At 33.6% G+C, this 27,683-nt stretch overlaps 1 protein-coding gene across 1 annotated transcript in view; it reads right to left on the bottom strand.

Moving 5' to 3' along the window:
• Positions 1 to 1,303: 1,303 nt before the first annotated feature.
• Positions 1,304 to 27,683, bottom strand: part of ERCC8 (ERCC excision repair 8, CSA ubiquitin ligase complex subunit) — a 28,481-nt gene continuing 2,101 nt past the window's right edge. The window contains exons 2-12 of the mRNA XM_015825092.1: positions 25,394 to 25,489; positions 24,000 to 24,101; positions 21,594 to 21,717; positions 18,585 to 18,666; positions 17,619 to 17,687; positions 16,271 to 16,337; positions 14,252 to 14,355; positions 12,620 to 12,744; positions 5,813 to 6,010; positions 2,692 to 2,781; positions 1,304 to 2,084 (exon numbers count right to left, since the gene is read on the bottom strand). Coding sequence (XP_015680578.1) covers positions 2,013 to 2,084; positions 2,692 to 2,781; positions 5,813 to 6,010; positions 12,620 to 12,744; positions 14,252 to 14,355; positions 16,271 to 16,337; positions 17,619 to 17,687; positions 18,585 to 18,666; positions 21,594 to 21,717; positions 24,000 to 24,101; positions 25,394 to 25,489 — 1,129 coding nt within the window. The 3' untranslated portion in view covers positions 1,304 to 2,012. The remainder of the gene's footprint in view (positions 2,085 to 2,691; positions 2,782 to 5,812; positions 6,011 to 12,619; positions 12,745 to 14,251; positions 14,356 to 16,270; positions 16,338 to 17,618; positions 17,688 to 18,584; positions 18,667 to 21,593; positions 21,718 to 23,999; positions 24,102 to 25,393; positions 25,490 to 27,683) is intronic.

Below are 27,683 nucleotides of genomic sequence, written 5' to 3'. Positions count from 1 at the left end.
TGCAAGTCTTATTGTACTCTACAGGAAACGGTTCTTATCTCTGTCAAGATCATCTCCCATACTCTCTACAAGTTCTGACATAAGGAATCCTCTTCCCCAACAAGCAAATGTGTACTAGATATTTAATGTAAGCAAGTTCTAGTAAAGGAAATGAATGAAAATACTAGCTCTGCCTCTCTCATTTGCCCCACCAGCAGACAGCAGGACATTTTTTCTTCTGGCAGTCATGAGTAGCACTTTTGCACGGTATAATTTCTGGTGGAAAACATATCCTGACAATATGAAATCATGGAATTATCACTGAGACGTGTATTTTAACCTTGTTCTGAAACATACCAACTGATGTTAAAACATGCTATACCCTGAGAACTTTGTAAGACAGAAACGTTTAAGCTTTTAGATACTATGGGAGCTGTACATGCGAACCGTGTATAGCATAGTTCCCCAAGCTTTCTGGCTTTGCAGACTGGCGGGGGAGAGGGGATGGTTCTGTACAAGCAGCCGTAATGCACGGGCGCACAGCTCCATTTGCGAGAGCACTGTCCAAGCACACCCGCCACTCACGCAAATGGACTGCACATGCAGTTCTCGCCTGCTGCTCAAGCAAATGGGGGATGGGGGTGGGCTCGCCTGCTGCTTCCACAGCTCAGTTGCAAAAAGCTCATGGCCCAGTAGTAGGCTGCAGCCTGGGGGTTAGGGGCCCCTCATGTATAGCACCTAACATAGAGTCTAAAAGTAGGAAAATAACTTACAGAATATGTTGTTAAAGCAACTAAAAGATAACAATAGTTAACCAAGATATTCATTCAGGAAAATCTGAATAATAAATGTATTTTACTATATTTACTCTACTGTCTTTGGAAATTGTAGTTCAATAGCATCTGGAAAGCTATATATTAACAGAATTACAGAATTGGAAGGGACTTGAAGGTCTTCTAGTCCAACCTCCTGTTCAGGCAGGAAACCCTATACCATTTCAGACAAATGGTTGTCCAATCTCTTCTTAAAAACTTCCAGTATTGAAGTATTCACAACTTCCAGACGAAAGACATTCCACTGACTAATTGTTTCAACTCAGGAAATTTCTTCTTAGTTCTTGATCAGTTTCCATCCATTGCTTCTTGTCCTGCCCTCAGGTGCTTTGGAGAATCGCTTGACTCCATCTTCTTTGTGGCAGCTCCTGATATATTGGAACACTGCTATCATGTCACCCCTAGTTCTTCTTGTCATTAAACTAGATATACCCAACTAGGATTCCATTTTTTTATATTGATTGCATTGATGCAATTGAGAACAAAACTAATGGTAACAACTTTATTATATGTCAGTAACTGTGCAATGTATGTCAGATACTAGTGCAAAAAAAAAAAAAAAGCACTTCTGTCAATTTTTTTCAACAGTATCTGACTAGATTAAGAGGCTTAGGTCCTAGAATCTTTTCTATCTAAAGACATTCTGTTATGTGAACTGAATAGCAAATAGATTTATTGGATTGCCATTAAGACAGAGGCAAATAGTTACATTTTTCTATAAGCCATTTCTTATAAATTTTTGTCATTCTTAATTTGACAATTAATTGAAATATCCATTATTTGTCTTACACAAAGATGTTCAGCTTTTATTCATATTCTATATATCCAATCATAAAAATAGTACATATACACAGTGCACCTCTGTATAAGAAATCCTAAGACAAAGATTTTGTCATATGAATGAGTATCAATGGAACTGAGGTCTACCGAAGAACAAAACATGAGCAGGCCCATTGTATTTTTATAGAAGAAAGCAACACACACAAAGAAATGCCTTCTTACTTCATTGTAAATGAAGATATAAATATGTTGGTTGGGTAAAATTTACCAAAGACAAAATAGAAAAAGGAAAAGTATTCATGGAATCTTAATGTTAAGAACCTGAAAGGCATAGCTGTGTCTGGTCCTGATAGTCAATGTCCTTCATTAAAAAAAATGTGGTGTAATTTATCATATTTATGTTAACAGTCATGTAAGAATTCATCCAGCCTCATTATCGCTGCTGCTCCATGCGTCTTCATATGCAGAATTTAAGCACTGCTTAGAGGACAACTAAAAAATAATAAAAAAAGGGATTACAGTCATGGAAAATTAACTTGTGAATGGATTCTAGTCTCTATAAATTCCCACGACTGCCAGCACTGGAAATAATTCTGCTATATTATTGTGTAGCTCTATAGAAATAATTGTATATAAAGACAGGTTTATGACCAAGACTGCTAGGAACTACTCATTTGAGTTAGCTGAAAGTAAAGTCCTTTTCTTAAGAACAGCAGCTAAGAAGCTAGAAACAAGTCATGCTTCAGCCAGTATTTTCCATTCTGCATGTGTTTTATCTCATACCTTAATTTTTTCAGCATACTGAAAGGATAAGAAATAGAAGCAATGCCCTTGTCTGGAATGTAAAGAACACACATTTCTAAATATTGAGTCTGTCTCCCTTGCCTTAGTACAAATATAATGAACCTATAGAATCAAGCCAATCACATCTCAAAATCAGTACGAGACAACAATCTGGCATAAGCAGCTATAATTAGCCATTACTCCATCAGTGACATGTCCTTGTTTCTTACTACAAAAGCAGACAAGCATTTCTTTCTTTCATGTCCTTATCTATAAATTCTCCAGTTCTAGCTTGCTATAGGTTAAAGTTATTTACCTTTTCAGCATGAGTATCATCAGGTTCTCGTTCCTTTAAATATGGCACCCAGGCAAGAATATTGCCATCTCTGCCACTGCTATAAAGTTCCTGCCATTAAGAAACAAACAAAATAATATTAAGTATTACTGAATAAGAAAGAGGATAGTCTGACACTATCCTTGCATCTGGGCACCTCAGCATGCCACATCAGCCACTTCAATTAGGCTGACAGGAAAATATTATTCAGAAATAAGCTCAAATAAGCTCTTTCATAATAAGCACATTTAGTGCTATCCTAAGTTACTTCTGTACTAAGCAAAAAATAACTAAGAGGATTGGTTTAATCCAGAAACCATATAAAGGTTTGTATGAGCTAAGAATAGGCTATCTAAAAAACTGTAACATGTCTGGCTAAACAATATGGAAAGCATCCTTCTCTAATCTCACCACTGTTTAATGGAAATATGAGCAAAGGCCTTTTGGTGCCTTCTCCCAGGCTTTGAAACACTTGGCTAAGGAAAGTACAGCTAACTTCTCTGGTATCCTGCTATAGACAACATCTCTAATTCAAGCATATCTGTGGTGTATAAAGTGGCCCGAATGCTAGGTTGGGTAATCAGTTATATCTTTTTTAAAAAAAATAACAATTTTTAAACTGTGATAATTTGGTTTTTTTTAAAATTACTCTATTATTATTATTAGCTGTCTTAAGCGGTATTTGTTGGTGAAAAGATTATATATAAAGCTAATAAATTTCAAATATATTTGTGTTGAATTAAAATCAATTAAAATAAACACGGTCATTTATTCATTTCTGTCTTGGTGGTTATATTGGATTACAACTTCAATCACTTCTAGAATTATAAAAGGTGTAGTCCATTATTGAAGGACTTAGGGTTGGGGAAAATGATTATTCCATTTACAGAAAGAACGTTTTAATGACTAATTGGACAGACTTTTCAAGCTATGCCCACCAACAAGTTCAGAATATTATTTCTGCTGTTCCATAGATCTCGGCCTTGAAGGATAAACCAGACAGGATTCATAATCAATATTACAAAGAATTGTAATAAATACAATTCCTTCCCCCCTTCCTCCCATTATCTTTTTTACCTAAAAATGTCTCCTCTGAGCCCCTTGCCCTGCTCTTTATCCAGCTGTGGGCTATGCTGTCTCTTACTTGACCATTCCCTTGGCTATGCCTCTACCATTTCAACAGAGCAGCTGCAACAGTTTTTAAAGATGTTTTCTTAAGGATTGTTCTTGGTTGCAGAAGTGTTGGGATAAATCACTTCAAAAAAAAGGCATCCTATGACAAGTCACATTTATTTCTAAATTAGCATCCTTATCCCACTTTTCATATAATTATCTAAAAATATGTTCTGTGGATCCTGAATAAAACTGAAACACTCAGAAACTAAAATTTCAATTGGGGAAATGGAGATGTATGAAAAGCCTTTATAAACTGACTACAACATCACTAAAATTGATTCCCATCTTGAATTAACTATGGCCATAGCCTTTCAATTTCCAGAATGTTTAAAATGTGTAGCCAGAAACTGCATTATACAGGTAGTCCTTGACTTACAACAGTTCATTTAGTGACCTTTCAAAGTTACAACGGCACTGAAAAAAGTGACTTATAATCATTTTTCACACTTACAACCTTTATAGCAACCCCATGATCATATCATCAAAATTCAGATGCTTGGCAACTGGTTCATACTTATAACTGTTGCTGCGTCCAACCTTTTGCATCCTTTCAACAAGCAAAATCAATGGGGAAGCCAGATTTACTTTAAAAACTTATCAACTGCAGTGATTCACTTAACTGTGGCAAGAAAGGTCGTAAAATGAGGCAAAACCCACTTAACAAATGTCTTACTTAACAGCAGAAATTTTGGGCTCAATTGTGATCATAAGTCGAAGACTACCTGTATACAATTTGTATTCTATACAAAGTATTTAGAAATGATCCTTCCACCAAAATTCTTTAATCTAAATGAATAATAGACAAGCTTAAGTTGTTGACTTCCATTGACTTGCAGAGTTACTGTCATCTCCAATCAATGCAGAAACATAATTTAATATTTATACCTCCAAAGATTTCTATGAATGATATAACTTTCATAAGACACTTCTTACAATAAATCAAGTGGCATTATGATTATTTAAAGCATATTCAAAAATTCAATTGTCTAGACCAAATGACTCTAAAAACAAAGCTTATAATTTTTACTCACTTGCCTAACTGAGAACCTCACTTTAATTTGTGTATTAGCATTGTTATAGTGCTGACATGTTAAAACTGCTCTAAAGACAGGAAGCTGCTTTAAATCAGATTGGGCTATTAGGTCATCTAGTTCAGTATTAAGTCGATCTGATTAGGAGCATTCAATGGGGTCTCACGCAGATGTCTTTTGTTTTGTTTTGAAACTTCAAAGATAGAACCTGGGTCCTTCAGTATGTTTAGTTTATAATCATTCCTAGTTGAATTCCCCAATAAAAAAAAATCTTCCTTCTTAAGACCCTATAATTCCTTAATTTGGGGTAGAGTCGGGGCAACTGGATGAAGCTGAGCATTTACCGGCTGGATGCTGTTCCTGATGTCATGCAGAGTTCACAGCAGATATTTTTTTCCTTTGCGTCCTAGGAGACAACATCTGCCGCTACCTAGGATTGAACTATCAATCTTCTGAGTGGGAGATAAGTGTCTTCACACACTGCTCCCAGTTGAATTCCCTAATATAACTTTTTAAATACATAGTAGAAAAATTCTTGCACAAATGAGACCTGCTGCTAATGGGAAGAGATAATCTTAAAGAAATCCTTCATCATTTGTCTGTTAACCATAATCACTCAACTGAAATCCCATATATAGAAATAGTTATTCTCTTACTATACTGTACTTTACATGCTAGAGAAACAACATGGAGAGACTGTCATAGAGACAGTGCATCATACTCAACCTCAAAGTGAAAAGCTGAAAGGCTTTGCCTTCTTAATCTGAAGTTCATTTGAACTCTACTCCATATAATCCTTATAGGGACTATGTATTCAATATAGCTCAGTGTTTTAAGAAAAATTTGTTTGATGTCATGCTTAAATAACCTAAAATTCTCCAGACAGCTTCACTTACCTGAAAATTAGGTTGAAAGACACAGCAGTCAACCGAACTATAATGTCCCCTAAGCGTAGTTATTAGATCTCCTGAATAAATTGTATAAACAGCCACAGTGCTACTGCACGGCACAAATGCAAATTCTGAACTGCAGCCATGTGATACAGTAAACCTGAGTCCTTTTTTACTTTCATTGCTCACCTTCCCATAATTTACCTGTAAAGATATAAGATAAAAAATTTAGCCCCCAATTTCACAAAGCAAGTGTCCAATCGTTAGTTAAATTTTAAAATACAAGATTATTTCCTGTAACTTTGCTATTGAAGGTATTCTGCTGTAAAGAATATAGTCCCTTCCTACTTCACAGTAGCATTTATCCAATTTTAGACTTGAATAACTCAGAACTACTTTATAACTCTTTAACAGAGAGAGGTAGCCTTTTGGTAACTGAAGGCTACAATGGATAAAGAGTGATACCCAGAGCAAAAAGAAGAATCAAATAGATAATTTTGTATCTTTTTTTGAGGAGGGGATTCTCCCTCCCCCCTTTTTTGTGGCAGGGACCATTTCACAAACATATATTTTATTGCATTCTATTTGCAGATCATGGTTGTCCCAAGGGTGCTTTTTCATGAGGAAACTGGACTTTGTTTTTCTTTGAAGACGTTTCGTTTCTCATTCAAGAAGCTTCTTCAGCTCTGACTGGATAGTGGGGAATGGAAGGATTTATATTCCTTGCAGACAGCTGATCATTTGCATTCTTTTAGAGTCATTGAGGCCATTTGGAGGTTTACCTGTGTCCTCCGGGTCACCTGAGTAGTGCAAATGTGTGTGGAGCCTTCTCTTCAATGAAAAACAAGAAATTCCAGTTGCCTCCTGAAAAAGCACTTTTGGGACATTCAGGAATTATTATATGTAAACTCCTATAGTGAGGAATCTTTTGACATCTTGTAATGATATGTTTGCAGTATATATATATTTTTCCTGATAAAGCAATTCAGATCTGCTTAGATCTAAACTCAACATTGGATAATACCAGTGAGAAGGATTGTCAGAAGAAATTTAGTTCAGTTACCAATGATGTAAATAAGTAGCTTGGAGGTATATAACCTTTTTGAATAAATGCCCATCTTGGGATACTAGACAACATCTGCCTAAATCCATATTAGAAATCTTTGTCAGAGGAACACGTTCCAGCCCCTTTAAGAAGGTAAAACTTTTGTTTAAACAAGGGTCATTAACTATCACTACTGTACATTTCAAATCAAAGCTTTTTGAATGAAGTCTTAGAATATGTGGTGGCATCAAAATCTCAGCTTTTCTTGGATGAAGCTGATTACCTGGATTCCTTTTAATCCAGACATATGTCCAGATTTGGAATACATATTTTAGATTTTTTTTTCTTAACATCAATTAAAATTGGTCTTCTTGTTTCTTAAGAACATTATGCTTATGTTATATACCAGGATGACAGAGACCAGGACAGGTTTTCATCTTCTTCTATCAGGCATCCCTGCCAAAACTTAAGAGTGATTTTATATGCCTACCTCAATCTTTTCTACCCAAAGCTAAACAATACCAATTATTTCAAGCTCTCTTCATAGACTTATCCAACTTCCTGATCACCCTCATTAACTTTTTTTTTTTGCTTCTCAAAGTGTCAGAGCTAAAAATGAACACAATATTCAAAATGAAAAGTGAAGGGGAACAATTACTTCCTTGTCTACATTCATTTGTAATTACACAATTTTTTTAGAACAAAAGGTAGATAATTTCAAAATAATACATTCTGACAAAAAAGATGTATTTATCTTACAACTGTGAGTAAACCCAGAGTTGTCCATGGGTGAATAAAACAAAAGCAGTGCACTACTCTCTTCATAACAAGTGGCTTTTCTAGGACTGAACTGACATGCAGAGCCTTAACCAAAAAACTAAAGGGAAGTTGGCATGGAGAAATAAATGCTTTTCCTAGTGCAGCCTTGCAGATAATTTTCAGGCATAAGAAATATTGACTAATTTATAAGTCTTCTTATGTAGTTGAAATTTTTAAAGATAATTTAAAATGTAATGTATATTTTCATTAAACAAGTTGGGGGAAAGGGTTCTTATAATGCACTTCAATTTAGAACACTTTGCCAATAAAAAGGAAGGTTAAAATGCAGCTGCTCTTTCTATAAGTAGTAGCTAAGAAAAGAATAGCATTAGTCAGGAGAGTTTACAAAAGCTTAATAATTTACCATCACATAAAAAGTGTGGACTAAGGCACACAGAAGAGATAATCCTGCAACAGTTTTCTTTTATGTACAACAAAAATATTTTAAGAATGTAACTGGACGGGGAATAAAAAGATTAATGAACTGATAAGAGTGTCTTGGTAAGCAAACAGCCTGAACTATCAAATTTAAATAAAGAATACTTTAGTCTATATATTTAGCAGAATGAAGCGAGAGTAAAATAAAAAGTGGCTGCCATGGACTTTATTACTTTAAGTATGATATCCATTATAATATCAACTTTGAATGCAAAAATATGTCTGAAATTACCCCCAGCCTGTAGCTCATCCTATTGTCCTGATACTATTTTGCTTCCTGAGTGCAAGCAAATGTTAATGCTGGGAAATACTGAAAAACTATTATCTAATGTCTCAAGGTAAGGGGGCATTTGACAAACAGTGATTCAATTCAACTGCCTGACCTTCAGGAAAGCCACAGGAAACCATCTGGTAATGTGGCAGAGTAACTAGAAAGGGGTCAAAATTCAGTACTCTTCTACTGGGTAGTGATTCTTAGGGAAGGTTTAAAAAAGGGATAATTAGTAGTGTAACTACCATGAACAGCCAATGGTTGCACTTGGGGCTTACTGCCCACTTTGACAAAAGTTTTATTTAGTCACATTTTTCTTGTCGCAAAGGTGCTTTTTCAAAAGGCAACTGGACGTTGTTTGCATTAGGATACCAGTCAACTGAATACTTATATTGAATATACATGTAATAGAAGATATGGAAAGTTATGACAAGTATAATTGTCATATTGTTGTGATTGAGACAATTATCCAACAACTGGCTGAAGATTTCTTTTTAACTATCTCATTTTGTGACTGAAAACCAACCTTCTGACAGCTTCTAAGGCAGTGTTTCTCAACCTTGACAATTTTAAGGCATGTGGACTTCAACTCCCAGAATTCCACAGCCAGCATTGTTGGCTGTGGAATTCTGGGAATTGAAGTCCACATGCCTTAAAATTGTCAAGGTTGAGAAACACTGTTCTAAGGTGTGGTAATGGGAAAAAGTTTTACTAAATTGCAAAACAGAAGTTCATCTCCAAATATCATTTGCACAATATTAATAGTTATGGATAATAGTTATGGATAAATCAATTATATACTTCAACATATATTGCATCAAAGGAATACTGCTTTTTTAAATATACAGCCTCATTATACTACATTTCTTTTTATTACAAAATACAGAGAGTTGCCCAACCAGATGTCCAAAGGCTACCTGTGGCTTTCCCTATTTTTGTACAGTAATCCCTAAGCTTTCCAAAAATTAATTAGTTTGAATGTTATTGAATGAAATATATGATGAACCCTTAACTGTGTTTAACTAATTCAAAGTTAAAATGTAAAGTTAGTTCATATCCAGGACCTGTTCATTTCTTGAAGTTGGTCAGCAAAATGTTATTGGAAAGTCAAATTCAGCCCTTAGCCCCCCAAACTGTGCACCCTTAAAAAACCAACTTGGTCAACACTGTAAGATTTCTGGGTTATATTAGAAAAGATCTTGGTGGAGTTTAAACTTACAACTAATTGAGTATAAACAATTAAAGAGTGTTACTAAAAGAAACACTTACAATTTACAACAACTTTGAAACAAATTTTGAAATATCCTATCAAAGTTTGAAACAAATTTTGAATATCTTATTTTACAAAACCAGTGATCTCATTTTCTAAAGAATATCAGATCTGTATCTTATGATTATAAGGTCAAATTAATTTAGATAGAAAGGTAGATGTATAATGTTGCTTAAAAGGTGGTGATCTTTTTTGGATTTTCAATATTTCTGCATAAATAAGACTAAAATATGATCTATTCTCCACACAAGTCTTAAAACTAGATACTGTACCATAAAGAGAACCCAATTAAACAAATGAGACAAACACTTCATATATACTGGTATACTGCATAGGATCCTATAGAAAGAAATACAGGATTCAGAAATTTCTCAAAATAGGTTGCTGGAAGTTAGCTACATACCACTGTGATATGGGGAATCCCTGTGGAAGTAACTAACTGAACTAACTGTTAAAAGGGACATATAGTACAAGAAATGTGAGATAAATAAGATCACCAAGTAGGTATACTTGCAAGTTAATAATATTTGCAGAAAGTTAGAAAGAACAAGTTTGAATGTTCTTATGTATGTAAAGCAAGCTAAAATGGGCTTTTACTAATATGATGAAGAAAAGGCAATAGGTGAGCTTGCTGCTTTGGAACAATTCAGGATAATAACATGTTATTAAGGTAAGGCAGAATTCCTCATGTCCTTCTACTCTGAGGGGAAATGTAACAAAATGGACTGAAGCAGAAAAATGGGCAATGGGAGCTTGTGATAACCTAGTGCATGTAAAGAGATGGTTAAGAAGCACCAACTACCATGAACAAGATTAAATCTCCAGGACCAGATCTATTTTGTCTTAGAGCTCATGGCTAAAATTGAAGTTCTTTTCATCTTCATCTTGAAGTTCTTTTCTGTCTTGTTTCAGAGAAAACACAGAAAAAGAATTGGAAAGCTACAGTCCTATCAACTGGATTTCAAAGAAATGGGTAAAACAGGGCGGAAGCCAACATGGGTTTATCAAAAGTAAATCATATCAAATCAATATGATCTCCTTTTTCAATTAAGTGACTAGTTTAGCTGACTAAATGTGGCAGACACTGTGTAACTCAAGTTTTATGTTTGGGTAGGAAAAGAAGACAATATAAGATAGAAAGGATGTTCTGGGTAAAAACACATGAAAAAGAGATTTGAGCTTTTTGGTGATTCACAAGATGAAAATGAGTCAATGGTTTGAGATAGCTGTAAAAAGAGCAAATGACGGTTTCCAGGCTGTATCGTATCAAGATAAAAGATCAAGAGAAAACGGTTCCTTTCTATTCTATATTGGTCAAGTGCACCTAAAATACTTCATTCAGTTCTAATCATATTTTAGGAAAGACATTTAGAAATTGGAGCATGCCTGGAGAAAAACAACTAGGAACATGAAGGGGTACAATTACAAACTATTGGAGGATAATATGCTTAGCATGGAGATAAAAAGCTTGCAGAAGACATGACAGTTGTCTTCAAGAGTCTGAAGGACTGTCATGTAGAAGATGGGGCGGAAGATAGGAAAAGAAAATGTGCATTTAAATTAAATTAAGAAGCTTAATTGGACTAAGGAAAACAATTCTAATAAGTTATTCGATAGATTGTATGAAAAGGTGACAGTCTCTCCTCTGTGGGAACTATTTAAACAGAAGGTGAATGGCCAACTGGTATGTAATGGTTTCCTACAATGGACAAGGGGTTGGGCTAGAAAAGCTCCAAGTTACCTTCCAGCCCCCATAGGCTATGACTTTATATATAAGCTTTCAAGGCCTATATGTTTCTGGATTAGAAATACTCTGCTTCAAGGAAGCAACATGTCTATTTCTATAGCACTTTCCACACAGCAGATGTCTACCATACTTTGCATTATTAAGAAACAGAATAGCTAAGAAATAGCCTTAAGTATCTGGCAGTTGATACATTCTCCATTATAATATTTTCCTCTTCTCCTATATGTAATACTCTACAGTATTTGCCTCATACCTATTGGCTAAACACCAATCCTCCAAATAAGATTCAAGATAGGAAGCACAGACTATATCCCTGAGTGTCCATATCCCGCTCCAAAACCTGTTCAGACATCGCTTTTTAATATACTTTTGCAAACTGCTTCCATAAACTGGTTGTTAACTAATGCATGATATCATGAATATGTTTATTTCTAATTTCTGACATAAATGCTTAAGGCCATGCAAATTACAGATTCCTACTACAGAGCAAGCTCAAAGAGGCTGGAAAGCCAGAGCCTATAAGACTTAAGTGCAGGCTAGTAAGGTAATAGTTTTTTTAATTTAAAATTTATGGCCAACATTCAATATGCTGAAGCCTGTTAATTACCACAAGAAAGTAGTCTAATTTTGTTGGATTTAGGTCTGCAAAGTTTTTTTTAAATCTCATTATGTTTCTGTTCCATTATTTTCCTAGTGTCCTCTTCCTCAAATTCACATACACTTTTTCTATTCATAGTTTAAGCTTCATTATCTTCTGTCCAATTCTGTAACATTAAAAGATACATTTATATCCATTATGTAAGAAATATGCATCTTCCAATACAATCTCACAATTTATGAGATGAGATATTCTGAAAGAAAGGAAGAAAGAAGCAAAAATATTACCTTGATAATAGAATTTCAATACACAGGATTTCTCAACAAACTGTGCAGCATGTATTAGCTGTCTGCATGGTCAGTGGCATATAATTTTAATCCAAAACCTGAGCTGCCTTTTCTGTTGTCATAATCAATCAATAGTTCCAATTCTTATTATTTCAAGTTTTTTTAAAATTTATTTATATCTCACCTTTATAATTTTTACAAATAACTCAAGGCGATGAACATATCCAACACACTTCCCTCCTCCTATTTATCCTATCTTGATGGAGACAAAGCACCAAGATTGTTTTAAAAGACTGGAAATATAAACAATTCCACATTTCTAACTACATATTTCTTACCAGTGTGTTCTCTCCACTTGAACTGTTCCAGAGTCTCATGCGATCATCTGTACCAATTGTCAAAAGGTAAAGCCCATCACTCGTAAAACATAAGCCATTGACTCTTCCATTATGGGCAGTATTTACTATAAGGAGAATATGCACAATTTGAAATTCTGAACAGCAACATATATAGCCTGGAACTGCAAAAACAATTATTATATCATGAAAATGTTGTGTTTTAAAATTTTAAAAATTATATTAAAATATCTTGTTATTTAACAAAATTTATTGTGGAAAAGTTAAGTACTGTACTTAAGGATTTATTGGTAGCATTATTGGAATAATATCTACATCAAGACACCAATGTCATTTTATTTTTATTTTTGAAAGAAAAAGGGAGAAGGATCAAGTTAAAAAAGTTATACTAGATGGACTATGATTGAGCAATTTATTAAATAGTAGCCAACTATCTTTAATTTCCTTTATTTTATTATGGAATGTGGTTGTCCAAATTTTTACTGTCAGAATGTCATCTTAATTTTTTTTCTGTTAATACTACTTAATGTTAATGGCTATTTTTAGCTAGATCTGTGCCTAAAAGAAGTTCCACCTGTCTGCACTTGCCGTAAAAATGGAGTAATGAGTGGTGTCAGGTGCAAGCAAGCAGATCCACAGGTATAAGCTTCAAGCCAACTACTTTAATATATTCTGCCTATTATACAGGAGCATCTTCAGGCTACCAGCCTTGGCCTGGGAACAGACAGATAAGGCTCTATGGAGCTTAAGGGGGAGTCATTTCTAGATCTCTTGTGGCCTTGGTCACTGATATTAGCATTAATGACTCCTCCCTTGATTAGTTACAACATATGGAATCATGGAATGCCAGGGTTGGGAGGCATTTTGGAGATCATCTGGTTAACTCCCTGCCCAATGCAATACTTCGTTACAGTAAAACTAAGGGCAGCTTATTGTTCCCTTGATCATTAATGACACCATTATGCTTTAATATTTTTTTCTGAAGTAAGATGATGCCATAACACCTTAATTTCATAGAGTCATTTATATATTCTACTGGCATATTTTACTAGCATACCACACCATAGAAGGGGAAAAAAGCAGAAAGACATTTCCATATTATTCCCCAATTAAAATTAATAAGTTTGACTAGGGAAAGCTACTTTCATCCTAGGAAAGATATAAAGATTAACTGGATTACTATAATTCTGGATTATTTTTGCAGGTAACAAATAGACACCCGGGCTTAAACCAGCTAAAGTTAATCTCTTTAAAATTCTAAAGTTTCAGTGTGGAAGATTTCAACAGATTATTCATTTCAACACATGGAAAACATATTTAATTATTGTCTGAATCACTCTAAATTACTAGCAATCATAATTACGGATTTAAAACAACTAAGAAGAAAACATTTTTTTGGGTCAAGAGTTGTAGTCTCTTGGGGGAATATACAATATATTGGTGTCATATGCTAACCATGGGTAAGACAAAAGCTAGTATTTTAAAAAAGATCATGAAACTTTCATATAGCATTTAGTAGTGTCATCTATCCTAGGCTATATAATAGCATGGTTCCCGTTTAATATGAACTTATATTACAATAAAACTGTAATATTGATATACGAAATATATTACTTGCTTCAGAAGCAGCTTTTGACTTCTCCCCATTATGTTGATCAAGAGTGAGTAGACAGGCAGATGCTCTCCTTACATCCCACAATTTCACTCTACTGTCAGCACTAAAAGAAAAACAAAACTCTGAGGTAATTTATGAGCAATACAAATGAACTTTCAACAGTTTCATAATTATTTTATTTTCAATTATTTTTTTCTTAACTTGAATAAATTCACACGTTTTTAAAAACACAGAAAATGACCTCTGACAGTTTCTCCCACATTCTAATTATCCCCTCTCCCCAAAATGTTCTGAAAACAAGCTCTAAAACACTCTCCTCAAAAACACTTCTGACTCCATGTACTCTTTGACCTTTTTAAAAGTCTTTGAAATATGTTTTGGATTATGCAGCAAAAAGTGCTTAGAATATGATTTTGGATAGTTAACAGATTAAGGGTCCAGACAGATTTGGAATTTATTTCATTAGAATAAATTTTATCATTGAAAAATGATCATTGTTTACAATTTTTATGATAAAGGGACCTTGAAGATTGGGCACTAGAGGGAACTAAAGGATAAAAAAAGAATGGAGCAGTTATTTCTCTACCAAAACTTTTGATAAGACAGATAAACTTCTTGATAAGATGGATGCAGCACGTTGTAATACAGCTAAATAAATGCACTTGCAATGAATAATTTTGAAATTATTTAGAAAGGGGATTTAAATATGATAACCAAAGAGAAGAATATAAAGATACAGACATACAAATGGAACTGATGGATGACTTATTCCCTAAAGGATACGTACAACTATTAAACCAGGAAATCGATAACTTTTTTTTATTATACAAAATAACACTATTAAAAGTTTTGAAAGATCTGTGACTCCAAAAACAGATGAACAGAAAATGAGATCCTTCTTGAAGGGATTAAAAAATTGAAATTGTTAAAACTGTCAGGAATTGTACTGGGTGCAAAATGTGTTGAATTTTGGAAATTAATAGCTTATTTCTTTTCCAAGAAGAACTCTAATGGGATCTTTATTACCAAATTTAATAAATAAATATATAAATAAATAAAATTACTCTTGATCACAAATTTGTGATTATTTAATGAATATGTTTTGCTGATGTAGGTATCAAAAAAATTAAGTTTGAAAAGAACACAGAGACTATTAAAATATTCGTTCAGCAATAATATAGTAAATCTTTGACTTAACCCTAATTTTACATTTCAGTGCCAAAACCTATATTCATGGTTTAAAACAGGGGTAGTCAACCTTTTTATACCTACCGCCCACTTTTGTATCTCTGTTAGTAGTAAAATTTTCTAACCGCCCACCAGTTCCACAGTAATGGTGATTTATAAAGTAGGGAAATAACTTTACTTTATAAAATTTATAAAGCAAGTTAAAGCATATAATAATAATTACTTACCAAATACTTTATGTCAGACTTTTGCTAAATTTGGCAGAATAAATCTTTATAAAACAACTTACTGTAGTTAAATCTATCTTTTTATTTATACTTTGCATACATAGAAGCATGAAGTCTGATGAAATTACATTTAATTAATTAAATTATTAATGAGATCCCTGAGGCTGATGCTGCGAAACTAAATACTGGATATCTGGCTCAANAACGCCCACTAGTGGGCGGTAGGGACCAGGTTGACTACCACTGGTTTAAAAGTATTTATCTGCTTTTAAATTTAAATTTAAAAATTAATAAATAAAAAGAAATTTCAACTTAGGAAATGCTGCCAACCTGGGCATTTAAGGTCAGAGGTAGGGGACATGGTGACACATGCATAAAGTGATAATTATATAAATACAATGGCTTATATACTTGGATCAGGTGATTTAAGAAAGTATGTAATTGGGGCAGTTGCATGATTATGTCACTCTGTAATTTGTGCAAGATGTAATTTTTACGTCATTGCACTTTGTATGGATGCTACTGTCAAAGAAGTTTAGAATAGGTTTTTAAAACACTGGTTGACTTTAATAAACACTGCTTTATTTTATTGGTTTCTTTTACCTTCCAGTTGCTAAAATAAATTCATAACGTGGTGACCAAGATACTGCTAGAATTTCTTGAGTGTGACCTAAAAATACAAAAACACAATAATATTTTGGTTTATTAATTAAGAGGTTAAATGTTGTTTTCTATTATTCTCATCTTACATAAATTATATTGCAATTTTTGTACAGACTTTAATAGTACTGTATATTATCTTTAAAAAAGAATAGTAACCTCCTAAATTTGCATTTTTGTAACAATATGAAAACTTTATAAATTGCAAGGCTCACGTAAATAATAGAAATAACTCTTCAATTTTAAATTAATATATATAAACTAATTATATAAACACTAATTTTGATAGAGATCCAGAATCAAGCATCACTCAGCAGTTTATAAGTTTATAGTTTTCTGAAGGCACTATTGAGGACCACAGAATATGCATAGTGAAACATCACGTTACTTTATATATCAACATAATTTCAGATGTAATTCTGGTAATGGAAGAAAATTAGAATTTGTGAAACATTTACAGGTACAGCAGAATTAAAGGGTAGAGTTCTAAGAAATTAGAAGGAACTATGCCATTACAGGCTGAACTTGCAACAATTTTCAATGTTAACAGGATTTGATAAGATTTGCATTCAAAATGGCATTTCTTACTTATATCCCGAAACAATACAGGTAAATTATATAGCTCAAGATTTTAAACCTACTTCATAATGTATTAAGTCTGAATTCTTGCCAGCTATTAAGCTGTCACTTTTCAAACCACAGATTCTGAGCTGATATCAGAAGGTAGATATCAGATACGATACCTGAGATAATAGAGGAAGGCCACTAAATAATCTGTAAAATCTTGGGCAATGGTAAATGGGAACAGGTCAGGACAATGGGCAGAAAGAATGAAAAAGGAGAATGCCCTGCTAGAGAAACGACTCCCTGCTCATTACTTGTCTTCTGGAAAATAAACATTGTTTCATGGCTTACGTGAATTAGTTTAAAATTAAAAATATAATTTTAATTAATCAGGTATAAGCTAAAGTACTTGGACAAATATAATCAAGATAGTTTCTCAACTTGCTTAGAAAACTACAAGTTTGCATCTGAATGATGTAAAACTCAAGGAGTCCAACTTAAATAGACATCAGAATTTTTTATAATTATCAATAATATATCTTCAGGCCATCAAGATCAGAAAAATGTTAAGGAAGAAAGCCCTTCTCACTATGCTTCTTTGACAACTGGCACTAAACACATCTGTCCTATTACTTACAAAGAAAATATTGTTCAGTGCAGTTCTTTACACAGTGTGGTATACTCAAAGTAGTTATTGTCTAACATTTATGTTTCGAGTAAGAAATACCCTGCAGAATGTGAGAACAAGATCCTGACTTGAAGTCACAAAGCTGTACTTTGGAGCTTTTGGTACCAACTGTAACAGAAAAAGCAAAAACACATTATAGAAAACAAACACAAGGACTACATGTTGATATAAAAATATACAAAATAGATAGCAATTTTAAAATCTTTAAACATCACATAGGTTCATCAGAGAATTAATTTTATTATAATTGCATTTTGCATTAGCATACAGCATCTTTTTCATAAACAACAAGAAAGAAGATATTATAACTTTTCTTTTATAAAAAGGGAGTACAGTATGTACATTATAATAAAGGAAACTTTTGTAGTGTATGTGTAGAGCAAAACTGTATATATATTACCCTATACAGAGCTTCAAATGGATAGCCCTTAATGTCAACATAACACTTTCCTTAGTCATGTGATGCTTTTGTTTTCTAACAACTCAAAATTTAGCCACAATGCCTGGTAACCTATATGCTACATTTAATTAATGGCATAAGTAAGTAATATGAACTATGAATACCCTTAAAAATATAGTGGTGGGGGAGAGAGAAATGATAGATGAGTCAGATATGTGCCTCCATCATGTAACAAATATGACTGAAATTTTTATTTTAAGATTATTATTTGCTATGCCTAAGTATCAGACTGGCCAAAAAATATTTTAATAAAATTTGTGCATGTTAATTAAAAAAAAGCCCCAATGTGTTCACAAAAGCATGGTAAATATCTAGAAAATACATTACACAATAAAGCTATGTACTATTCAGGTATTCTTTCTCAAATGTAAGTTTGTAGGGATCAATAATTATAAACAGAAATCAACAGCAGCCCTACTGAAATTATGCCACATATTTGTAACTCTAAATTATGGTATGTTGCAATCTTGAACACAGAAAAGAATTATTTTAAAAAATGAGGACAGTTAAAATACATTCAAAATATATTTAAAATTAATGCAAACCTGCAATTAAGCAATGTCTTGTAGCAACAGGAGATGTATGATGACTATATACTGTCCCATCAAAATGAAATACATCGGCAGGCTGTTAATTGAAAGATAATATATTATTAAATACTTGGACCAATTCAAATCTTAACCCAGAAGCAATAGACCATAGTTATTTATAACACATTAGCAAAAATAAAATATAGTGTCAAGTTTTAATACTGCATATACCATCAACATAACACAAAGAAACATGTACTTATAATTACAAGATTAAACAGCTTTTACTTTAACATTTTTAATCATGTTTTCAACTACAAAAGAAAAAGAAAACCCATACCATTCTACATTTATATTATGTTTAACCCCCACCTATATCTTTCGTAATTACCGTTTATATTTTTATATATTTTATACATTTTTACAAAATTTTACATTTTGTACTTTTTATACATTTATATTTTTCATAATTGTCAGTTATAAAATGATTAAATTTCAGTACTATTAACATCTGCAAAATTGAACTTAATTTAAATACCTGTTATTATTTTACATAAGATATTAAATAACACTTATTCCTTATTCATACCAACTTGTTCATAGATTAGTATTATAGTAAAATAATTTATTACTTTCTACTTCATTTTAATGCAAGCTTTGAACTTGGTGCCCTTTAACCAAAGATATATTTATCTGGCTTTAAAGTTGATAGGTTCAAATAAAAATCCAAATGATTTCTTGTTTTGGTGAGAAAGCAATGGCTGCACTGAGACCTGCTTCAACTTGATGCATCACTGAAAATGCAGCAACATTTCCTTCACAATTTTGAAGAGGTGGAGGGCATCTTCATGGTCTCTGAAGTTAAAAGTATCCACTTTGATTAAGATAATTCTCATTCTCTTTTTCCTACAATAGCTACCCCTTCTCAAAGAAGTTCCATCTTTTTTTGTTTCCTCCGTACTTTTGCAAAGAGGAAGATGAGTGTGTACAGTTTGTACATGTTGAGAAGACAGATATACATGGTTATTATGCACATTTTGTATATTAGATTACTAATTATTAATTCAATTAATTAGGAGTTATTAATTCAAATAATGTAATCTATATTTTCCACCTTCTTGTGCCCTTTTTTAGAATGTGACGTCTTGCAGATACATGCTGTGTGTGTGTGTAATACATAAACACACATATATACACATGCACAAATTGTATAATGTATGGCTTCTAGAAGAAGAAGGTATCTAGATATAGTCTGTCTTTGAAATAGTGTGAACCATTCCACAAATGTTATGGATTAACCAACTCTAGGAGAAAAACAAAAAATTCCAAGAACATATTTCTATTCTAAAAATATATACCTGTATCTCTAAAATGTGCTGCTTCTCTTACTTGGCTTGTAGGTTCCAACTACTAATACCTACTTGGCAAGATTATGTCAAACTACAAACTATGATCATGTTTAGATGACATACTAAACATGATGTGCCAAACCAGACAGTTACTGAGGTACAAATGACAGACTTAATAATTCTGTAGAACTGTATCAGCAGATCCTTGAGCTTTCTGAGCTGATGCAGGAAGAACATTCTTTGTTATGCATTTTTTATGATAGTTCTAATGTTAGGTGTCCATTTCAAGTCCTTGGAGATAACAGAATCTAGAAACTTCAAGGTCTCTACTGTTGATACTGTGTTGCCTAATACTGTAAGAGGTGGCAGAACAGGAGAACTTCTTCTAAAATCTACTATCATCTCTACAGTTTTAAGTGTTCGGCTCCAGATTGTTCTGGCTGCAGTACAGGGCCAGTTGATCTACCTCTTGTCTATATGCAGACCTATCATTGTCTCAAATGAGACCAATGATTGTTGTATCATCTGCAAACTTCAGTACTTTAAGAGAGGGATCCTTTGGGAAGCAGTCATTTGTATATGGAGAGAAGAGTAATGGAGAGAGCACACAGCCCTGGGGAGCTCCTGTGTTAAATGAATGGGTGTTTGATGTGATTTTCTCTAGCTTCACCTGCTGCTTCCTATTTGTTAGACAGCTTATAATCCATCTACAAGTGTGGTCAAGCACAACTAGGTGAGTCAGTTTAGAGAAGAGCATTTCAGGAATGATGGTGTTGAATGCTGAGCTGAAGTCTACAAAAAGGACCCTTACATAGTTCTTTCGTGATTCAAGATGTTGTAAGATGTAATGCAATGTCATATTGACAGCATCATCTGCTGATCTATTTGCATGGCAGGCAAACTGCAAGGGGTCTAGCAGCAGATCTGTGATGGCTGTCAGATGGGCCAACAGTAACCTTTCGAAGGTTTTTATAACTACAGATGTCAGAGCCACAGTCTGTAGTCATTCAGCTCCTTGATGGTTTCTTGGGTACCGGAAACCATCAATATCGATGGTTTGATTTGATTTGATGCCAAACAGGTTATTTAGAATCTTATTTTTTTAAGTATTTTTTTAAAAGCAGGAAATATTTTAGCTAACTACTACAAAGTTGCCTGGGATATCAGCCCAGATATCTGCTTCATAGCAACCTGGACTGTCCTTGGTTTGCAGAATCATATATAACTAGAATACAGAGTAAATTATAGTTACAACAAATGTGGCATGTTGCATGGACATTTTCTCTATCTAGACTCATTCAACATAACAAGCCAAAATGTAGCTTGTGGTTTGGGCTTAGCATGCTTGCTATCTTAGCTATTATGGTTTGTAAACTACAATTTAATGTGTTGATGAACCCTGCTTTAATAACCAATCATTATATAATCTATGGTATACCACAATGTATAAGCCCGTGTCTGACATTTACAAGTAGTATAACTTACTATTTTTCCATTATCAACTATTTGGCTTTCCATATCAAGTAGTCTCCTTGCTGGTCTGTGATCCTAAATCAACTCTTGAGACCAATCATAAGTTGCTTTACAAAAATCAGCCAATCCCTTATAAAAACAAGGATGTGTTAAAATACTATTTCTCTTTCATATAAAGATCAAATTATTAAAGAAAACTTACCTGTAAAGTATTTGTATCCCATATTTTCAGTGTTTTATCAAATGAACTTGAGGTAAACATGCCAGTATCATGAGGATACCACTGAACAGTCTCTACGCTGTATTTATGAACACCAGGATGGTTCCTATAATGCAGTCATAGAAAAGTAAAATTGACAGAGATTATTTGCTGTAATAATACTCAACAAATCTGAATATCTCAACTCTTTCAAGACCTAGGTAGCAGGAAGAGCTAAGATTACTTCAAACAGGAAAGAAAAACTAAAATAGTTCAAATAGTATAATTCTACCTTGGTTTAATGCAGTGGTTCTCAACCTTTTTAATGCCGCGACCCCAACCAGTCGTAAGTCGAGGACTAAACCGGTTGTAAGTCGAGGACTACCCAACCGGTCGTAAGTCGAGGACTTTCCCTGCCCGGGAGCGCCGCGCATGCGTGGTTTCGCCCCCTGCGCCGGCCGAGGCGTAGCTGGCAAGTGGCAGAGACGGAGCAGGCCGACCACCAGCTGGCCCAGCCCAAGGGAGGTAAGGCACCCGCCGGAAAAGGGGGGAAAATGGCGGACAAAAAAAATGGCAGACAGCCTTGCTTGGCGACCCCCATGAAATGGTTGATCGACCCCAAATGGGGTCCCGACCCACAGGTTGAGAACCACTGGTTTAATGTAACAGAGCAGAATTTAAGCTAGCTCTGCCACCTACTGGATAAACATTTAATCACACAATTAAAAAAAAACACAAAAGCCTTCCACAGAAGATCTACAAGGCCAGATTAAAAACTGTTTTAAATCTGTTTCATCTCACAGCACACATTACAAAGGTGGGACTTCCAGGTCTTGAAACTGGAAATCCTATAGCACCACAAAAAGAATGGAGACAGTGATATCAGTGATACCTGGTGATATCATACTGTAGATGTGGGTTTTTGGCTGAGCCGGCATACCTGCAAACCTATTATGGCACACCAATGTGCTACAGCACAATGGTTGATAACCAAACTTCACTCTAAATCAAAGTGCATAAAATTAGGAGCCATTAGGGCAAACTTGGAAACAATGAACCAATGCAGAGAGACCAAAGTTTGTTGCTCTGTACTAACTCTGAAGCAAAGATATATTCTAATTATATTAAAAGAAATGTAAATACTGTTTACTTTACTGGCTCTCTGTAGATTACAAAAATACAAAATACATACAATCCTACAAAATAAAACATACATGGTAAAAGCCTGGAGACGATGTTTGGTGACATTCTAGCATCGCCTCCCTATCACTCTCAGAGTCTAGTGACCTTCATATGATTTGGCTTATGATGATAATGTGCCATCTAGTCGGTGTCGACTTTTAGTAATCACATAGACAAGATTTTTTTCCATGACAACTACATTAGTATTCCTGCCTCCCATATTCTACGTGAATTAGATTGGCTGGAAGATTGGCTGATTCAAAGTTACAAGCCAAAGCATCAAGAGAGCTTCAGGTTAGAGAAGACTGTCCTAAGTATACTTAATTGCTCCAAGAGAAAGAGAAGCTACAGCAGGCAGACAAAACAAAGTATAATAAAACAAAGTATAATAAACTTTCCCTCCTGCTTTTTAAATTTATTCACCTGAGAGAATTTTATTTTTCTTATTTTTTTTTACATTTTATTGTATATTAGTTTTGTATTTCTACCTCAAAATGGCAGGAAAACTATGCCACCAATTTTGGCAGTTGTTTCCAGACACTGGAGAAAATGATTCAGGGATGATTACTTGAGTCTCCATGACCTCAGAGTGCCAATCCTTTCCATCAGGATATCAGATTGCTTTATGCCAACCTTCATTTGAATACAGATGAGTCTGCACAAGTTAGCAAAATGCCTTTGTTTTTATACGCTTTAGGACAAACTGTATATCTGACGAAATAATCAAAAACTGTAATGATGACACATGGGAAGTATTTGTTTAATGTTTCCTACTACAATACTCACTTGCTTACATTTTAATTTTTTATATATATTACATTTCCTTGCTTTGTCTATGTGCCTCCATTTTATATAACTAATTTCCTTTGGAACTTTGGACTGATTTAAACCAGTATTGCAAATTAATGGCAACTACTAAGAATTTCGGTTAGTTTTCCTAAATGTTTAAGCAGGGATGAAAAATGAAATTAAAAAATGTACATTTGGTCTAGCAAACAATCCCCTATGGCAACTAACCTCTTCCTGTTTCTAAAGGGCAGCTGAAGATCAGTCTTGCTGACCTTGGTATAAGAACGTACGTGCGAACTATGCTATAGCACAAACTGTGCTAACAATAGTTTCTTAAATAATGTTTCATTTATTTTGTTGACAAAATATGAGTTAGCAGTGAACTATAAACATGTAATGTAGGTAACATATTTATAACAAGTTTTTAAGTATACATACCTTCCCACAGAACAAATCACTTTACAGGTATAGCATGGCGTTTTGCTAAAGTTCTCAAGGTCATACAATACAATAGTACCATCAGAACCACCTGATAACATACTGTAAGAAAACAAGATATGAATCAATTCAGATATTGTAGACTTTACTCTCCCCCACAAATATGTAATTTTATCTTTTAAAAATAGTTGAAAATTAGTTTATTTAAAAATACTAGTCCATTTTAGTGTTAAACATATATATTAATTTCAAGTTGATTTATTCTTTTAGCATACCATACCATTTTATGTGCTCTCATCCACCCTCTAAATATTTTATTTTAAATATTTCAATCTAAAAATATTTAAACTGAAATATCTGAATAATGATTTTATAATAAAGTATTCTTGATATAGTTTAAAAGTTGTCCTAAAACAAAACAATTTTCTTAGAAATTATTTTTATTGGCATATCTGAAAATATTTTAAGACACAACACAATTCTTCACACTAATCATGTTCACATGACATGCTAAGACATTGAATCTGGTAAAGAAAACATGGATATACTATATCCCTGCCCACAAGTGCTTCAGCCCCAATCCTATGCAGACCTTTATCCTAGTTTCAAGTTTACCTAAGCTTTGTGTTTATTTATTTTTGTCATATTTATGTAGTGTATATCGGAGGTGGTGACCCTTTGTATGCAACAAAATTTCATTTTAATGTATGCCCATTAGTATACATTCAAAGTAACAATAAACTATTCTATTCTATTCTATTCTATTCTATTGATGTTCTGTCCAAATATGGAGTAGCAATTATTTCCATATAGTTAACTGTCTGTCTCTCTTGTTTGGAAATTGCTTGGTTAATGCTTATTTTGTTATCTGTCCAGATTCTATTTTCATTAGCCGGACAAAAAACTAACCCACAATTTTGTATTGATCCCTCCAGGTGGTGGCACACAGAAACCATAGTCAATTATACAGTAATAAATAAGCTGCCAACACAGGAATGCTTAGAAAATCCACCCAGGGCTGTTTGAGGAGATCATAAGGAATTAATCAAAAAAACCTCTGAACAAGCCAGTAAAACTCATTGGATACATATCAGACTGCTCTATGTTAAGATGCTAAAGAAAAAAAGCTAAAAAATTAACAATTTAACATGCAAATTTATATTAGCCAGTTAGCTATTGATTATATATACATATATACATTCTGGGATAATTTGAAAATTGTTAATTATAATTTCAAAATTATTCAGTTTGGCTGACATTCTTTCATTATGCTGCAAGTAAATTTTCTGAAATGCTTCTATGAAAAAAAAGTTTCCATGAATTTATAAATGCAAATATTTCAAATCAGTTGAGTAAAATAAATTTCATAACAAAGCATAATAAAATATACATACTATCGATTTTCAACAGGTTCAATATCCAAGGTATTAATTCCACTTCCATGAATTCTTTCAACATCTTTGTTCTTATTTAACTCCAAGCTTAATACCCTTTAAAAGAGGAAACAATTATAAACAAAATTAAAATTATATATTTTGGTATTTTATCAAATTCTTCAATCCACTATATTTACCACTTATAGCATTTTTGTAGTCAATTTCAAACTTTGGAAAGCTGACATACTGCATGTCAGTAGTGTGAGTCGTTTGTGTCTAAATTATGCAATCAAACATAAGCACAGATAGGTAAATAACACTTCAATCTAAGCAAATAAAGCAACAGTATTTATGTATTGTACTTCTATCTATCAAGTAACATTTCAATTTTTTAAGTGAATTACTTAAGTTTCTATCCTATAAAAGCTTTATAAATTATGAATAAAAATGAATCTTTTTTAAAAAAAATCCTATTGATTTGGCAAAACTAGAATTTCCTTTTTTAATTTAAAATATTTATGTTACAAATTTGGTGAAAAGTAGGCTTAAGATGCCTTGAATGACTCACAATGATTGAGAATTTAAAAAATCGTATACCCCTTTTCCTATAAAAGAATTCTATCCTTATAATTTTAGGATTTACAAAGAATTTATCTACATTTCACCTTTTCCCACTGTGTCAGGTAGTACATATAAAATAGATTATTCAGTTCTATCTATTAAATATAATATATTCTTTCTCCAGAAGCACGATTAGAACTAAAGGGTAGAAAAACTAATGAGCCATAAATTTCTCCTGAAGTAGACCTAAACTCTATCAGTGAAACTTGAGTGCCTTGGTATATGGTGAACCAAATTTTGCTGGAATTATTAAGGAAAATGTTTGATGATCTTCTCTTAGAAATGGTATAGTCTCATTTTATGTGGCAAATTCTGAATTGAACAGACATTAGAAATTCATTCCTGGATATGTAATTCCATAAATGTCAGTATTGCATATTACACTGTGCATGACAATAGCCATTCCACATATAATGGCATATTACTTATTATTATATTGATTCCTCAAGTGAAGTTAACAAAATTATAAAATATTATCTGCTTTATTCTTTTTTTGTCTAGTATTTCCACATTTGGATCACAACTATTAAAATAACAAGTTTTTAACTTATCAAAAATACAAATACATATTAATTTGTATAATGTGCTATTTCCTCCATCAATACAGATAGAACCTTGCTCAATGTCTTCACTATTTTTTGACAACTTCTTTAGCATAGCTAGAAATCTACACTTACATGAAAGAGGTCAACCCTAGAATTTCAAATGATGCTTGGACTGATATTCCTGTTACTATTTTAATATATTACATTAGATTTTTTTGAGTTTACGGAATACATTATTTAGAAAATAGTTCTCAATAACTAGAATGTCGATTTCTTTCAAGGCAAATTGCAATCCTAGATACATTTGCTAGTTGTGGTCATTCAATGACCCATTAAGTCAGATTTCCTTCTAAAGGAACTACGTTTCTATTTCTGTGAGCTGCACCATCAAATTGTAGCTTACATTTTATTCAACATGTAATTTTTTGCTTTAATAAATTAGTTACATCAGTATTGTTTCATCTTTTCTCAAAGCTTAGAGCAATATTTTTGACTCTTATTTACCAAATAACCTTAGAAGGAAAGTTGTGATCACACAAATGGTTCTCTCCCAAACATTTAGAAACTGCATACTTAATGCATGGGAGAAACATAAAGGTACTAGTTTTTTTTAACATTTCATTATAAGGCTCCATATGAGCACACATTCATAGGTCGATTTATGTACCTTTCCCCATCCAAATGCCATTCTTGAATCTGCAGCTAGACTGATGGAACTAGGGGCATCAGTTCCTAATTGCAGAATAAAACAAAATCCCCCCTGAAATAAAGCTGAAAATGAGCCTAGTTTACAGGCTAAGTACATGTACAACCAAGGATGCTTGAACAAGGGTACATTCATACAGATGCTTTCTTGCACATTGTGTCCATACAATTTTCACTGGCTAGGAATGGCACTAGAAAGGGCGTTTCTGCTCCCCTCTACACAGTGAATCTTTCTAGTACAGTGGTTCTCAACCTGTGGGTCGGGACCCCATTTGGGGTCGATCGACCATTTCACGGGGGTCGCCAAGCAAGGCTGTCTGCCATTTTTTTTGTCCGCCATTTTTTCCCCTTTTCCGGCGGGTGCCTTACCTCCCTTGGGCTGGGCCAGCTGGTGGTCGGCCTGCTCCGTCTCTGCCGCTTGCCAGCTACGCCTCGGC

The sequence above is a fragment of the Protobothrops mucrosquamatus genome, unplaced genomic scaffold, assembly GCF_001527695.2.
Source record: "Protobothrops mucrosquamatus isolate PMUCROS unplaced genomic scaffold, P.Mucros_1.0 scaffold2478, whole genome shotgun sequence".
Taxonomy (NCBI): domain Eukaryota; kingdom Metazoa; phylum Chordata; class Lepidosauria; order Squamata; family Viperidae; genus Protobothrops; species Protobothrops mucrosquamatus.
The sequence above is the reverse complement of the archived record's forward strand: the minus strand, read 5'-3'. Positions and strand labels throughout refer to the sequence as shown.